The sequence below is a fragment of the Hyla sarda genome, chromosome 8, assembly GCF_029499605.1.
Source record: "Hyla sarda isolate aHylSar1 chromosome 8, aHylSar1.hap1, whole genome shotgun sequence".
Lineage (NCBI taxonomy): Eukaryota > Metazoa > Chordata > Amphibia > Anura > Hylidae > Hyla > Hyla sarda.
This window is the reverse complement of record NC_079196.1, coordinates 12,156,464-12,173,576: the sequence shown is the minus strand read 5'-3', so window position 1 is coordinate 12,173,576 and position 17,113 is coordinate 12,156,464. Positions and strand designations below refer to the sequence as shown.

Below are 17,113 nucleotides of genomic sequence, written 5' to 3'. Positions count from 1 at the left end.
CAAGTCCAGGTTTTGTGGTTCTTCTCAGTATTGGGTCAGATCCAGTTTCATGGTTCTTCACAGTATTGGGTTTGGTTCTGGTTTTGTGTTCTTGTTTTTCTTGGGTTTGATTCAGGTTTCTTGATTGATTTTTTTTTTCACTAGTGTCAGGTCCAGGTTTAGTATTTTTCTCAGTATTGGCTCAGGTCCGGTTTTTTTGGTTCTTCTTTAGTATTGGGCCTGTTTCAGGTTTCATGGTTCTCAGTACTGGTTCAGGTTTTACAGTTCTGCTCCGTTTCTGGTCTTGGTCAAGTAAGTCCAGGTTTATATTTACTGCCCTGCCTCGGGTCATGTGATGCCGGCGTTGTTCCCATTGCTGTACTTTTGCCTCTATTGTCTTTATAGTAATCATTAATGACCATTATTCTTCAGGAGAAGGTCGGCTGGAGGACGGAGGCGTCCCACCTGCTGGTCATCACTACAGACGACGTCCCGCACATTGCCCTGGATGGTAAACTGGCCGGTCTGGTGCAGCCACATGATGGGCAGTGCCACCTCAACACAGACAATGAGTACAGCGCCGCTGATCAGCTGGTAAGAACTGCGCCTGCTCCTCTGTGCGTCTCATACTAACCTGTCGCCGAACTATTAGGAAGCAAGGTGCTGCACACAAAAGGCTCCAGTGCCTTATAGGACATATATCCCCAAACTGGAGACCTCCAGCTGTTGCAAAACTACAACTCCCAGCATGCCCGGACAGCCAACGGCTGTCCGGGCATGCTGGGAGTTGTAGTTTTGCAACAGCTGGAGGTAGCCAGTTTTGGGACCTAGGTCCTGGAAGATCATTTGTGAACTCCAGATAAATGTTAGGCTAGGTTCACATCACGATTTAACCATCCGATTATCGGACCGTAAAATCGGACGAAATCGGATTGCAAAAAATCGTGTACAATCGTTTGTAAAAATTTCTCTACTATCCGATTTTAAAATCGTATCCAAAAATTCCAAAAAATCTTACAGATGAAAATTCCATCCGATTTTTCAATAAAAATCTGATCCTGTTTTTTTAAAATTAATATGTATGCCAATGGCAATAAAGTTTTTTTTTTTTTTATATATTTGAAGTGTGTGTGTTTTGAAGTCTACTGCGCATGCGTACCAAAAAATCGTGTGCGATTAATCTGATAGAATCGCACAGTCACACGATTCCATGCGATTTACATAGACCTCAATAATAATTTTAAAAAAATGGTACACGATTTCGATCAGATTTTGAATCTGTACGAAAAAAAATCGTGGTCAACCATGATTTTACCTGCGATCTTAAAATCGTGCAAAATCGGATGTGGATCAAAACTGATGCATTTGTTGTCTTTCATTAATGAATGGAAGTCAATGGATATGACTTGGGGTGCAGATTTGTACAATTTCAAAGTAAAAAATCGTGAGAAGAAGTAGGATGGTAAAATCGGGATGTGGATGCACCTTTACCTGCGCTGCTACATTGTAACAAATGTTTGTGCACGTGCAACAGCACAATGGTTGGTGACCTTTTTGTCCTGCGCACATTTTGCCTCCATGTTCTTCGGATCTGGCGTTGGCACTCGCCATCTAATGTGCAACATGTCTTTCTCCCCAGGATTATCCATCGCTGGCGTTGCTTGGGGAGAAGCTGTCGGAGAACAACATCCATCTCATATTCGCTGTGACAAAAACGCATTATTTACTATATAAGGTAACAAATCGGGGACAGGGGAAACTTAAAGGGGTACTCTGGTGGGAAAACTTTTTTTATTTTTTATTTTATTATTATTTTTTTTTTTAAATGAACTGGTGCCAGAAAGTTAAACAGATTTGTAAATTACTTCTATTAAAAAATCTTTACCCTTCCAGTACTTTTTAGCAGCTGTATGCTACAGAGGAAATTCTTTATTTTTTTTAATGTCTTTTTTGTGTTGTCCACAGTGCTCTCTGCTGACACCTGATGCCCGTATCAGGAACTGTCCAGAGCAGAAGGAAATCCCCATAGCAAACCTATGCTGCTCTGGACAGTTCCTGACACGGACAGAGGTGTCGGCAGAGAGCTCTGTGGACACGACAAAAAAGAAATTCAAAAAGTAAAGATTTTCCTCTGTAGCATACAGCTGCTAAAAAGTACTAAAAGGATTAAGATTTTTTAATAGAATTAATTTACAAATCTGTTTAACTTTTTGGCACCAGTTCATTTAAAAACAAAAAAAAACACAGTTTTCCACCGGAGTACCCCTTTAACGGAAAGAATGTGGGCGGGGCATCTGGTTAATACATGTATGATAAGCCCCGCCCCCTGTTGACCAATATTTGCACAGTTCTATTATGTTGATCTGTGTCCAGGAAGTTTTTGAATACGCCCTCTCATCTTTGGCGCAGGATTCAATGCGTTTTTGTTCTTTTTCCTAAAGAATTTCACAGCGCTGATCCCCGGGACCACGGTGGAGATCTTGGACACCAGCTCCCAAAACATCCTGCAGCTCATCGTCAACGCCTACAATGTAAGTGACACCTATTCTACTGTACCTGGCAACGTCCACAGCAGCGCAGAGTATTTCAGGAGATAAAGGTTTAGTTCACAACCAAGCATGTGACTGAGGAAGTTTAATAATCCCAGGAGGAGAATAGAGAGATGTGTGAGGTCACAAAGAGATAAAAACGGGGTACTACAGCAGCGCAGAGTATTTCGGGAGACTCAAATGTAGTTGGGGGAAGTATCTGACGGGAGGAGGCGAACGGAGACATAAGAGGTCAGAGTCTGAGGCTCTGAGCCCTGCAGCGGCACAGAGTATTTCAGGAGATGGAAATCTAGTTGGGGACAGTGATTCATGTGACACAGGAAGTTACAGAGTGCAAAGAGCAGGGTCCTACAGCAGCACAGAGTATTTCAGGAGATGGAAATCTAGTTGGGGGACAGCGATTCATGTGACACAGGAAGTTACAGAGTGCAAAGAGCAGGGTCCTACAGCGGCACAGAGTATTTCAGGAGATGCAGAATCTAGTTGCGGACAGCGGTGCATGTATACAGGGCAGGTTAATGATCCTAGAAGAGTGCATACAGCAGCACAGAGTGTTTCAGAAGGTGCGAAGTGATGGGGAGCCATGTAATGATTGGGGGAGGGCAATGAAGAAATGTGAGAGGAACAGGCAGGACAGTGTTTCCCAATGAGGATGCCTCCGGCTGTTGCAATACTACAACTCCCAGCATGCCCGGACAGCCGGAGCCCTAGTTCAGAAACCCAGTTCTAGATGAACGTTGTCTTATTTGCCCATAGCAACCAATCACAGCTCAGCTTTGATTTTACTATGCTGGGAGTTGTAGTTATATGCAGCTGCAGGCACCCTGGTTGAGAAACACTGACATGTAGGGTTCCCTCCCAGCACAGAGTATTTCAGGAGCTACACATGTAGTTAAAGGGGTACTCCGCCCCTAGACATCTTATCCCCCTATACAAAGGATAGGGGATAAGATGTCTGATCGCTGGGGTCCCGCTGCTGGGGACCCCCGTGATCTTTGCTGCAGCACCCCAGACATCCGATGCATGGAGCGAACTTTGCTCCGTGCTGCATGACTGGCGATGTGAGGCGGAGGCTCGTAACGTCACAATGATGCCCCGCTCTTGATGCCACATCCACACCCCCTCAATGCAAGTCTATGGGAGGATGCGTGACGTCACTCACCTCCTGCACCGCACCTGATGCTCTAAACGAACGCCGGGTGCAGCAGGGAGATTGCAGGGGTCCCCAGCGGCAGGACCCCCGGGATCAGACATTTTATCCCCCTATCCTTTTTTCTTTTTTTATAAAATCAACTGGTGCTAGAAAGTTAAACAGATTTGTAAATTACTTCTATTAAAAATTCTTAATCCTTCTAGTACTTATTAACAGCTGTATACTACAGAGGAAATTCTTTTCTGTCGCCACCACAGTGCTTTCTGCTGACCTCTGCTGTCCATTTTAGGAACGGTCCAGAGCAGGTGTCGGCAGAGAGCAATGTGGTTGTGACAGAAAAGAAATCCAAAAAGAAAAGAATTTCCTCTGTAGTATACGGCCATTAATAAGTACCAGAAGGATTAAGAATTTTTAATAGAAGTAATTTACAAATCTGTTTAACTTTCTAGCACCAGTTGATTTAAAAAAAAAAAAAAAAAGAAAATTATAATAATAATAAATTTCCACTGGAGTACCCCTTTAAGGACAGAGCTGCATGTCATATATTGATGGAGAAGAGAGCTGTGAGATTTATAAGGAGCGGGGTTCCTCAGCAGTACAGAGTGTTTCAGGGGAGGAGCAGCTGAAATATTCCCTCCTCGCCCCCTCTGTTTTTATGCCTCCTCTGCATTCTGATGGACAAGTTAATATGTGACCCCCCCCCCCCCCCCCCCGGACAGTTTTCATAGGAGTGAGGAGGAGGAGGAGGAGGACGCTCTGACTTCTGCCTCGGGCTGCAGCTCAATATTTCTGCCACCTGGACGGGTGTTGAGAGTCCAAGCAAAAAAGTATAAGGTTATAACTACTGAGAGTGCTGCGGCGTGTAACACCTTTATGCCACTCACTGTGGGCTGTTCCATCATCATCATCATCATCAATCATGTCGTAGACATAGGACACTGTAGGCTAATAGGGAATAATAACTCTTCTATACAATGAAGTAAGAGTGGTAGGATGAAATATTACTTTCTCAGGGTCCCGTCTCCTCCAGGATTTGCTCGGGGGGGGGGGGGGGGGGGGGGGGGGGGCTCGGCTTTGTTCCAGCACGCTCTGTCTATGGATGTGTCAGGTGAATGTCGCGGCCCCTGCGGCGGCCATGGCGCCCCCTGCAGATCTGTGAACTTCATTCAAAGACAATTACACATAGCAATGCGCATTGTCAGGGTTTCCCTTCCCCCAATCTCATGAAGTGTCCCCCATAAAGCAGGATACGGACCCCCAGTAGGACACTTAATACCATGTGGGCCCCAGTATCATGGTCTACTGGGGGTCGCTTCTTTCACAAAGCATAATACTAAAGGGGGGGGGGAGGTCTCACCTTGGTAATAGGGAGACACTGCAATATCATGTCCAAGTGGGCCCCCAGTATCGTGGTGTCTTACAAGGGGACTCCTCTTTCATAAAGGGGGAGGGTGTGAACCCCCAGTAAAATACTTTGTATTTGACACATACCACTGGGATGACAGTATCATGGTGTCTTATTGGGGGTTCTCCCCTTGGTATAATAAATTTTGTCCCCCTGCAATGTTGTGTCCCATTTGGCTTCCCCCAAATATCAGGAAATATCCCACTGGGCTCCCCACGATCATATATCCTACTGGATTCCCCCCACTACCATTAGTATTATGAAGTGTTCCACTGGAGTCCCAATATCGTGGTGTCCTACTGGAGGTTCCCTCTTTCATAAAGCATGATACTGAGGGGGTCTCGTCCTGGTATCGGGGTGTGTCCCATTGGGGATCCCTGCAATTCCATGTCCCAGTGGGCACCCAGTATCATGGTGTCCTGCTGGGGGTCCCTTCTTTCATAAGGCATGATGCTAAGGAGTAGGTGGGAACCCCCCATATTATTAAAGGGGTATTCCAGGCAAAAACGTTTTTTTTTTTTTTTTTTTTTATATATATCAACTGGCTCCGGAAAGTTAAACATATTTGTAAATTACTTCTATTAAAAAATCTTAATCCTTCCAATAGTTATTAGCTTCTGAAGTTTTCTGTCTAACTGCTCAATGATGATTTCACGTCACGGGAGCTGTGCATGATGGCAGAATATCCCCATAGGAACTGTACAGCTCCCGGGACGTGAGTCATCAGAGAGCAGTTAGACAGAAAACAACAACTCAACTTCAGAAGCTAATAACTATTGGAAGGATTAAGATTTTTTAATAGAAGTAATTTACAAATATAAGTTTTGGCCTGGAATACCCCTTTAAATGTTCCACTAAGACTACAGTATTATGGTGTCCTCTCTCTTAGGTATCATGCAATGTTTTGTCCCATTGGTTTCCCCCCAGGTACTAGGGCTTATCCCGCTGGACCCCTAGGATCATGGTATCCTACTGGTTGCCCCCCCCCTGGTATAATGGGGGCCCAATGTCATGTGTTCCACTGGTGATTTCTTCTTGCACAAAGGCTTCTTCCACAGGCTACAATCATGTGACCGTAGGGTAACCATGATGAGTGACAGCAGAGACCCCCCAAGGGTGGAGCAGAGACTCATTGTTTGGGTGTCTCCTCCTCGCAAGGCCGCGTGTCTCGGAATCTGGGGAATTTCGCATAATCACGCTCTCCTGTCCCCTTCTCACCGCTTATATCTTGCAGAACATTCGCTCCAAGGTTGAGCTGACCGTATCCGAGACTCCGGATGACCTCAGCCTCAGTTTCTCAGCGACGTGTCAGGACGGATTGTCGTATCCCGGGGTCAAGAAGTGCGGAGAGCTGAGGATTGGCGACACGGTAAGCGGGGCCGGTGTTCAGGGCAGGGTCTCGGACTTTATTGGTTTATAATTGTGCCCTTTGATCCAGCCTATGGCATTCTAGCTGTTGCAAAACTACAATTCCCAGCATGCCCTGACAGCCGAAGGCTGTCAGGGCATGCTGGGAATTGTAGTTTTGCAACAGCTAGAGAACCACAGGTTGGCGGACGGTGGCAGACCTATTAAACGTGCTGCTCGTCAGTAACTCCATTTTGTATTAAAAAAAACATTTTGGTATCCCTACCCTGTTGTGTGTGCACGAGCGCTCGCGGTCGTGTTCTGTACGTGGATTGTGCAGCCCCCACAGATGATACATGACCCTGTGCTCCGGCCGCCCTGACTCAGCAGATGTGTCATCTCTGGTTATTAAAAGGATTTCTACACCGCTGCCAAGATCCCTGCCTGTTCCACACATTGTAACGACTGCGCTCCTGTGATGACGGCCCAGAAAGTGGTTAAAGGGGTACTCCACTGGAAGAAATTTTTTTTTCTAAATCAACTGGTGCCAGAAAGTTAAACAGATTTGTAAATTACTTCTATTTACAAATCTTAATCCTTCCAGTACTTATCAGCTGCTGTATGCTCTACATTAAGTTCTTTTCTTTTTGAATTTCCTTTCTGTCTGACCACAGTGCTCTCTGCTGACTCCTCTGTCCATGTCAGGAACTGTCCATAGCAAACCTCTCCTGCTCTGGACAGTTCCTGACATGGACAGAGGTGTCAGCAGAGAGCACTGTGGTCAGATAGAAAAGAAAATCAAAAAGAAAAGAACTTCCTGTGGAGCATACAGAAGCTCATAAGTACTGGAAGGATTAAGATTTTTAAATAGAAGACATTTTAAAATCTGTTTAACTTTCTGGCACCAGTTGATTAAAAAAATTTAAAAAAATTTAAAAAAAATCCAGGGTGAGTACCCCTTTAATGCCACATTGTCTGTATAGTGCAAATCTCCTCACTAGAAACATAATAGACGCTCTGTAGCGGGATACACATATCGTATATGTCCCTGTGGACAAGGAAGATAGGAGTGATACACTGTGTGTGTGAATCACTCCCATCATCCCTGACCCCAGAAGCTCACAATCTAATCTCCTATCATACAATGTATCACTCCCATCATCCCTGACCCCAGGAGCTCACAATCTAATCTCCTATCATACAATGTATCACTCCCATCATCCCTGACCCCAGGAGCTCACAATCTAATCTCCTATCATACAATGTATCACTCCCATCATCCCTGACCCCAGGAGCTCACAATCTAATCTCCTATCACATACAATGTATCACTCCCATCATCCCTGACCCCAGCAGCTCACAATCTAATCTATCATACAATGTATCACTCCCATCATCCCTGACCCCAGGAGCTCACAATCTAATCTCCTATCACATACAATGTATCACTCCCATCATCCCCGACCCCAGGAGCTCACAATCTAAACTCCTATCATACAATGTATCACTCCCATCATCCCTGACCCCAGGAGCTCACAATCTAATCTCCTATCATACAATGTATCACTCCCATCATCCCTGACCCCAGGAGCTCACAATCTAATCTCCTATCACATACAATGTATCACTCCCATCATCCCTGACCCCAGGAGCTCACAATCTAATCTATCACATACAATGTATCACTCCCATCATCCCTGACCCCAGGAGCTCACAATCTAATCTCCTATCATACAATGTATCACTCCCATCATCCCTGACCCCAGGAGCTCACAATCTAATCTCCTATCATACAATGTATCACTCCCATCATCCCTGACCCCAGGAGCTCACAATCTAATCTCCTATCACATACAATGTATCACTCCCATCATCCCTGACCCCAGGAGCTCACAATCTAATCTCCTATCATATACAATGTATCACTCCCATCATCCCTGACCCCAGGAGCTCACAATCTAATCTCCTATCACATACAATGTATCACTCCCATCATCCCTGACCCCAGGAGCTCACAATCTAATCTATCACATACAATGTATCACTCCCATCATCCCTGACCCCAGGAGATCACAATCTAATCTCCTATCATACAATGTATCACTCCCATCATCCCTGACCCCAGGAGCTCACAATCTAATCTCCTATCATACAATGTATCACTCCCATCATCCCTGACCCCAGGAGCTCACAATCTAATCTCCTATCATACAATGTATCACTCCCATCATCCCTGACCCCAGGAGCTCACAATCTAATCTCCTATCACATACAATGTATCACTCCCATCATCCCTGACCCCAGGAGCTGACAATCTAATCTCCTATCACATACCATGTATCACTCCTATCATCCCTGACCCCAGGAGATCACAATCTAATCTCCTATCATACAATGTATCACTCCCATCATCCCTGACCCCAGGAGCTCACAATCTAATCTCCTATCACATACAATGTATCACTCCCATCATCCCTGACCCCAGGAGCTCACAATCTAATCTCCTATCATACAATGTATCACTCCCATCATCCCTGACCCCAGGAGCTCACAATCTAATCTCCTATCATACAATGTATCACTCCCATCATCCCAGACCCCAGGAGCTCACAATCTAATCTCCTATCATACAATGTATCACTCCCATCATCCCTGACCCCAGGAGCTCACAATCTAATCTCCTATCACATACAATGTATCACTCCCATCATCCCTGACCCCAGGAGCTCACAATCTAATCTCCTATCATACAATGTATCACTCCCATCATCCCTGACCCCAGGAGCTCACAATCTAATCTCCTATCATACAATGTATCACTCCCATCATCCCAGACCCCAGGAGCTCACAATCTAATCTCCTATCATACAATGTATCACTCCCATCATCCCTGACCCCAGGAGCTCACAATCTAATCTCCTATCACATACAATGTATCACTCCCATCATCCCTGACCCCAGGAGCTCACAATCTAATTTCCCGATCTCGCACACAATGTATTGTACCCATGATCCCCTTCCCTAGAATAGAGGGTAATGTATCTGTCTTTTATCCAGGTGTCGTTTGAGGTCTCGGCTGAGGCGCGCTCCTGCCCCCCACCAGGTGCCACGGACACTTTCACCATCAAGCCGGTGGGATTTCGGGACACCCTGGAGGTCACAGTGACCTATAACTGCAGCTGCAGCTGTTCGCAGCAAGTGGAGAACGACAGCGGCAAGTGCAGCGGCAACGGAACGTACACCTGCGGCATGTGCGACTGTGACCCCGGGTTCCTGGGGGCGCGGTGCGAGTGCGGGGAGGAGGACGACAGCAGCGACTGGTCCCTGAACACCTGCCGCGAGTCGGAGAGCCACACGGTGTGTAACGGCAGGGGGCGCTGCATCTGCGGCCTGTGCTCCTGCTACGAGAGCGAGTTCGGACGCATCAGCGGCTCGTACTGTCAGTGCGACGACTTCTCGTGCGCCAGGTACAAGGGCGTGTTGTGCTCAGGTGAGTTCAGATGGTTCACCCTCCCCCACCACCATTACCACTATCCCATTATACCGTTATAATACATGGCTTGTTATGGAAATATTTTATGGTTTTACTGTATGGGTGGGAGGAGCTACGATGACGCGCAAGAATCCTCCGAAATGTGGCTCGTACCGCGAGGGGGCAATCTGTCTTTTGGGAAGAGGGGTAATGGCAGCACTGTAAGGGCCCATGATCATTACGGAAATTCAGCGAAGAACGCGCTCATCCTATACGGGGGGAATCTGGAACTGCGCCGAAAGTTCAGCCACGGAACTTGTACTGTTCACTGATCAGCAGAATCCTATTGAGGTCCATGGGAGTGGAATATCCGTAGCATTCGTGAGCCCTAATACCTCAGCTGCTGCGGAACCTCATTTTAAAAAGCAGATGGCAAGTTTGTATTTAATAAAGAGCTTCTGCAGCGGCTGAGGTATTATAAAGCATATCATCACCCCCCATATACCATGTTATGTCTCCCTGTGGGAGGTTTGAGGCCCGGCTGTGCCTCCTCCTGTGTGTTCTTGCTGTTCCTCCGGTCACTTCCTCCCGTCTTGTTTATGTCTCGTATCGACGTCTTCTTGGCTGCGGTGTCCGTGGCTCCGGCGCAGAGTTCAGCTCCGGATTATGTGATTCAAGTGTCCTGGTCCCAGGGGGTTATTTTGTGTCTTTAGGACAAGTCTGGTGCGTCGCTCGGGCCCTGCTTTATCCATGTTGTGACTCCTTAGATCAGTGTGCCTCCAGCTGTTGCAAAACTACAACTCCCGGCATGCACGGACAGCCAACGGCTGTCCGGGCATGCTGGGAGTTGTAGTTTTGCAACAGCTGGAGACACACTGGTTGGGAAACACTGCCTTAGACCCCCTCCGTCTTTCTGTATTTTACATTTCAGCCTATCATGGGCACCTGAGGGGGTTAAATACTTTGGGGGGGGGGCAAATCTAAAATACAGGGGTCACAGGTCAGGTTTCATTTTTCTCTGGTTGCTATGGGTAACAGCAGTTTTCAAAATATGCCCCATTGTCTATTTCCATAGCAACCAATGACAGCACAGCTTTTATTTTACCACAACAGTTTAAGAAATTAAAGGCTGTTCTCTGGTTGCTATGGGCAACAACTGTTTTTTTTTTTTTTTCTTGTAAAGTTTTTAAAAAATCTGCCTCATTGTCGGTCTATTTCCATAGCAACCGGTCACATGTTGCTATGGGCAACAGTGTAGGCAGACAATGGGACATGTTTTTTTTTTTTTTTTTTTTTACTCATTGTTGCCCATAGCAACCGATCACAGACCAGATAAAAAATTTTATATATTCTGGGGGGGAAAAAATGTAGATGCGCTGTGATTGGTTGCTGTGAAAATAGACAAAACCTTTTTTTTTTTTTTTTTTTTTTTTTTTTTCAAGCCCTTGCTATGGGTAACAAAGTTTTGGCTTGTTTATGGTAAACTCTGGGTCCATGTTTGTTGTTGTGTTTTTTTTTTTTTACACATTTTTAACAATCCTGCATAATCAGGCTGCGGGTCTGCGCCCCCACAGCTGCCGGGCAAGGGGGCGTTATGTGTCACGTGGTTGGAGCCGTGAGGAGGGGTGGGGGAGTCTTCTGAATTGAGAATCTGGGTCACAATTGATCTAATGAGAGATGTGGTGACATGGGGGGGTAGGGATACGTGCGCTATTCTGTGACATTAGGGGGAGGGACACCACAACTCCCAGTATCCATGAATAATTAAAGGGCCAGTTCCTATCAGCAGTGGGAAGACAGAGGTCAGGAATGTGCGTTGCCATTCAGTGAAAGCAACCAGAGATCTTGAAGTCTTTTAGAAAGTGGCAGAACGTCTCATTACACCAGTGTTTCCCAATCGGGGTGCCTCCAGCTGTTGCAAAACTACAACTCCCAGCATGCCCGCACAGCCAAAGGCTGTCCGGGCATGCTGGGAGTTGTAGTTTTGCAACAGCTCGAGGCACCCTGGTTGGGAAACACTGCATTACACAATGATGAAACTTTTAATTTTGATAAATGCGGGCCCTTTATCTTATGGGGGCTGTCAGTCGAGACCACCACTGATTCTTAAAGTAACAGCAGCAAGGTGGCCGGACATACTGCGGACACTGTCCTGTGCTGCTGTGGGGGAGGGCGGTACAGGGGGATTAGGACATTTCTGACCCTCTCGGCAGGGAAGGGGGGGTGTAGAAAGTTTCCTCGTGCAGATGTCGGGCAGGAGAAGTCTTCTGGGGGGCTGCGGCCGCGGGTTGGTTTCCTGCCAGGAGTCGCTGTTATGTGGTGAAACATCAGGGTTCTGCTTGAGGTCTAAGAATAGACAAAAAAGAAGGAAGGAAACTGCTCGTTGTCTGAGGAGGTTCAGCTGCGGGACAGACCGAGACATGGACACGACAGTGCAGCTGTGAGATGGTCTGAAACATGGACTTCTATCACAGCTGAACTGTCGTGTCTGTGTTTCAGACCATCTCGCAGCTGAACATGATGCATCTCAGACATGAAATTTCAGCTGTTGGAAAGTCTGAAACACAGACACGACAGTTCAGCTTTGATAGAAGTCCATGTTTCGGACCGTCCCACAGCTGCACTGTCGTTTCCAGTCTGTCTCGCAGCTGAAACGTCGTGTCCATGTTTCAGATCATCTCGCAGATCTCCCACATCTTAGACATGAAATTTCAGCTGTGGGAAAGTCTAAGATGTGGGAGATCTGTGAGATGATCTGAAACATGGACACGACAGTGCAGCTGCAAGACAGACTGGACACGACAGTGCAGCTGCAAGACAGACTGGAAACGACAGTGCAGCTGTGGGACTATCTGGAACACTGACACGACAGTACAGCTGTGAGTCTGAAACACGGACATGACAGTGCAGCTGTGAGACGGTCTGAAACATGGACACGACAGTGCAGCTGCAAGACAGACTGGAAACAACAGTGCAGCTGTGGGACTGTCTGGAACACGGACACGACAGTACAGCTGTGAGTCTGAAATTTGGACACGATAGTACAGCTGTGAGATGGTCCAAAACACGGGCATGACAGTGCAGCTGTGAGACAGACTGGAAACGACAGTACAGCTGTGGGACGGTCTGAAACACGGACACGACAGTGCAGCTGCAAGACAGACTGGAAACGACAGTACAGCTGTGGGACGGTCTGGAACACGGACACGACAGTACAGCTGTGAGTCTGAAACATGGACACGATAGTACAGCTGTGAGATGGTCTGAAACACTGACAAGACAGTGCAGCTGTGAGACGGTCTGAAACACGGACAAGACAGTGCAGCTGCGAGACGGACTGGAAATGACAGTGCAGCTGTGGGACAGTCTGAAACATGGACATGATGGTCCAGCTATATGAGTCTGAAACATGGACACGACATTTCAGCTGCGAGACAGACTGGAAACAACAGTACAGCTATGGGACGGTCTGGAACATGAACACGACAGTGCAGCTGTGAGACTGTCTGAAACACGGACACGACAGTGCAGCTGTCAGATGGTCTGAAACACGGACGTGACAGTGCATCTGTGAGATGGTCTGAAACACGGACACGACAGTGCAGCTGTGGAACGGTCTGGAACACGGACACAACAGTGCAGCTGTCAGATGGTCTGAAACACGGACGTGACAGTGCATCTGTGAGATGGTCTGAAACACGGACACGACAGTGCAGCTGTGAAGTAGTTTGATACATGGACAATGATGTTCCAGCATTGGGACAGTCTGACATGGACGCGGCCGGTTATGTATCTGTGTGGGAGCAGGGAATGCTGGGAAATATCCAATATGGCTGACATGTTTTGGTTGTCACTCCGCTTTCCTTGGCTTCTGAATGGCAGCGCCTCTATTGTTCTGTAGCCATACATCATGTCCTACTATAGCCCTGCATAGCTGGGCAGATTCACCATTCAGGAGCTCTGAAAAGATGGGTGACCACCATTGTGGTTCATATAAGGCAGTGTTTTCCAAACAGTATTGTCTCCAGCTGTTGCAAAACTACAACTCCCAGCATGCCCGGACAGCCTTTGGCTGTCCGGGCATGCTGGAAGTTGTAGTTTTGCAACAGCTGGAGGCGCCCTGCTGTGTTTTGGTGCATATTTTCCATGGACTACAATGGGTGGCAAAATCTGCATGTGTGAACGCACTCTAAGGGGGATGTGTGGGCCCCTTATTATATTAGTCTACAGCTGTCAGGGAGGACGCCGCCCCTGTATGTGGTAATTGTTTGGTTATCATCTCCCCGACAGCGGCTTCTGCAGTACGTAGTCCCCCCCCCCCCCCCCCCCCCCCCTTATCATCGGGACAATAACTGGACTGAAGAGCTCACAGCTTGGAAGGGACCGCGTCAGGTCAAGTCAACCCGGGGGCCGCTAATTGCTGCTGGCATCTAAATCAGCCAGGGGAGGGGGGTCCATATAAATAAATGGGAATGGGGGGGAGGGAAGAGGGGGGGGGGGGGGGGAGGGTAATTAGTGAGAGGGACCCTTTTTTATTTCACATGCTAATCTGACAGGGGCATTGTAAGGAGGGAGGCCGGGGGTCTGCACAGCCCCTAAACTCTGAATTCTTCCCTCTCTGGAGATGACCCCAGAGAAGCTGCTATAAGGAGGTAATCTCACTGCGCTACTGCTGGGGTCCAGAGAACGACACCAGAGAACGCTGCAGTACTGATATAACCTCTATATTACATCATATGTGACTGATATCATCCTCTTATATCGCTCCAGTACTGATATAATCTCTATATATTACATCATATGTGACTGATATCATCCTCTTATAACGCTCCAGTACTGATATAACCTCTATATATTACATCATATGTGACTGATATCATCCTCTTATAACGCTCCAGTACTGATATAACCTCTATATATTACATCATATGTGACTGCTATCATCCTCTTATAACGCTCCAGTACTGATATAACCTCTATATATTACATCATATGTGACTGATATCATCCTCTTATAACGCTCCAGTACTGATATAACCTCTATATATTACATCATATGTGACTGATATCATCCTCTTATAACGCTCCAGTACTGATATAATCTCTATATATATTACATCATATGTGACTGATATCATCCTCTTATAACGCTCCAGTACTGATATAACCTCTATATATTACATATGTGACTGATATCATCCTCTTATAACGCTCCAGTACTGATATAACCTCTATATATTACATATGTGACTGATATCATCCTCTTATAATGCTCCAGTACTGATATAACCTCTATATATTACATCATATGTGACTGATATCATCCTCTTATAACGCTCCAGTACAGATATAACCTCTATATATTACATCATATGTGACTGATATCATCCTCTTATAACGCTCCAGTACTGATATAACCTCTATATATTACATCATATGTGACTGATATCATCCTCTTATAACGCTCCAGTACTGATATAACCTCTATATATTACATATGTGACTGATATCATCCTCTTATAATGCTCCAGTACTGATATAATCTCTATATATTACATCATATGTGACTGATATCATCCTCTTATAACGCTCCAGTACAGATATAACCTCTATATATTACATCATATGTGACTGATATCATCCTCTTATAACGCTCCAGTACTGATATAATCTCTATATATTACATCATATGTGACTGATATCATCCTCTTATAACGCTCCAGTACTGATATGACCTCTATATATTACATCATATGTGACTGATATCATCCTCTTATAACGCTGCAGTACTGATATAACCTCTATATATTACATATGTGACTGATATCATCCTCTTATAACGCTCCAGTACTGATATAACCTCTATATATTACATCATATGTGACTGATATCATCCTCTTATAACGCTCCAGTACTGATATAATCTCTATATATTACATATGTGACTGATATCATCCTCTTATAACGCTCCAGTACTGATATAACCTCTATATATTACATATGTTATGATATCATCCTCTTATAACGCTCCAGTACTGATATAACTCTATATATTACATATGTGACTGATATCATCCTCTTATAACGCTCCAGTACTGATATAACCTCTATATATTACATCATATGTGACTGATATCATCCTCTTATAACGCTGCAGTACTGATATAACCTCTATATATTACATCATATGTGACTGATATCATCCTCTTATAACGCTCCAGTACTGATATAACCTCTATATATTACATCATATGTGACTGATATCATCCTCTTATAACGCTCCAGTACTGATATAACCTCTATATATATTACATCATATGTGACTGATATCCTCCTCTTATATCGCTCCAGTACTGATATAACCTCTATATATTACATATGTGATTGATATCATCCTCTTATAACGCTCCAGTACTGATATAACCTCTATATATTACATCATATGTGACTGATATCATCCCCTTATAACGCTCCAGTACTGATATAACCTCTATATATTACATCATATGTGACTGATATCATCCTCTTATAACGCTCCAGTACTGATATAACCTCTATATATATTACATCATATGTGACTGATATCCTCCTCTTATATCGCTCCAGTACTGATATAACCTCTATATATATTACATCATATGTGACTGATATCCTCCTCTTATATCGCTCCAGTACTGATATAACCTCTATATATATTACATCATATGTGACTGATATCATCCTCTTATAACGCTCCAGTACTGATATAACCTCTATATATATTACATCATATGTGATTGATATCATCCTCTTATAACGCTCCAGTACTGATATAACCTCTATATATTACATATGTGACTGATATCATCCTCTTATAATGCTCCAGTACTGATATAACCTCTATATATATTACATCATATGTGACTGATATCCTCCTCTTATATCGCTCCAGTACTGATATAACCTCTATATATATTACATCATATGTGACTGATATCATCCTCTTATAACGCTCCAGTACTGATATAACCTCTATATATATTACATCATATGTGACTGATATCATCCTCTTATAACGCTCCAGTACTGATATAATCTCTATATATTACATCATATGTGACTGATATCATCCTCTTATAACGCTCCAGTACTGATATAACCTCTATATATTACATCATATGTGACTGATATCATCCTCTTATAACGCTCCAGTACTGATATAACCTCTA

At 45.1% G+C, this 17,113-nt stretch overlaps 1 protein-coding gene across 1 annotated transcript in view; it reads left to right on the top strand.

Annotated features, from left to right (window-relative positions):
- The window catches only part of ITGB5 (integrin subunit beta 5), a 55,521-nt gene that overhangs the window by 19,794 nt on the left and 18,614 nt on the right, over positions 1-17,113 (top strand). The window contains exons 6-10 of the mRNA XM_056536937.1: positions 412-573; positions 1,619-1,714; positions 2,421-2,510; positions 6,321-6,455; positions 9,491-9,923. Of these exons, the coding sequence (XP_056392912.1) occupies positions 412-573; positions 1,619-1,714; positions 2,421-2,510; positions 6,321-6,455; positions 9,491-9,923 (916 nt within the window). The remainder of the gene's footprint in view (positions 1-411; positions 574-1,618; positions 1,715-2,420; positions 2,511-6,320; positions 6,456-9,490; positions 9,924-17,113) is intronic.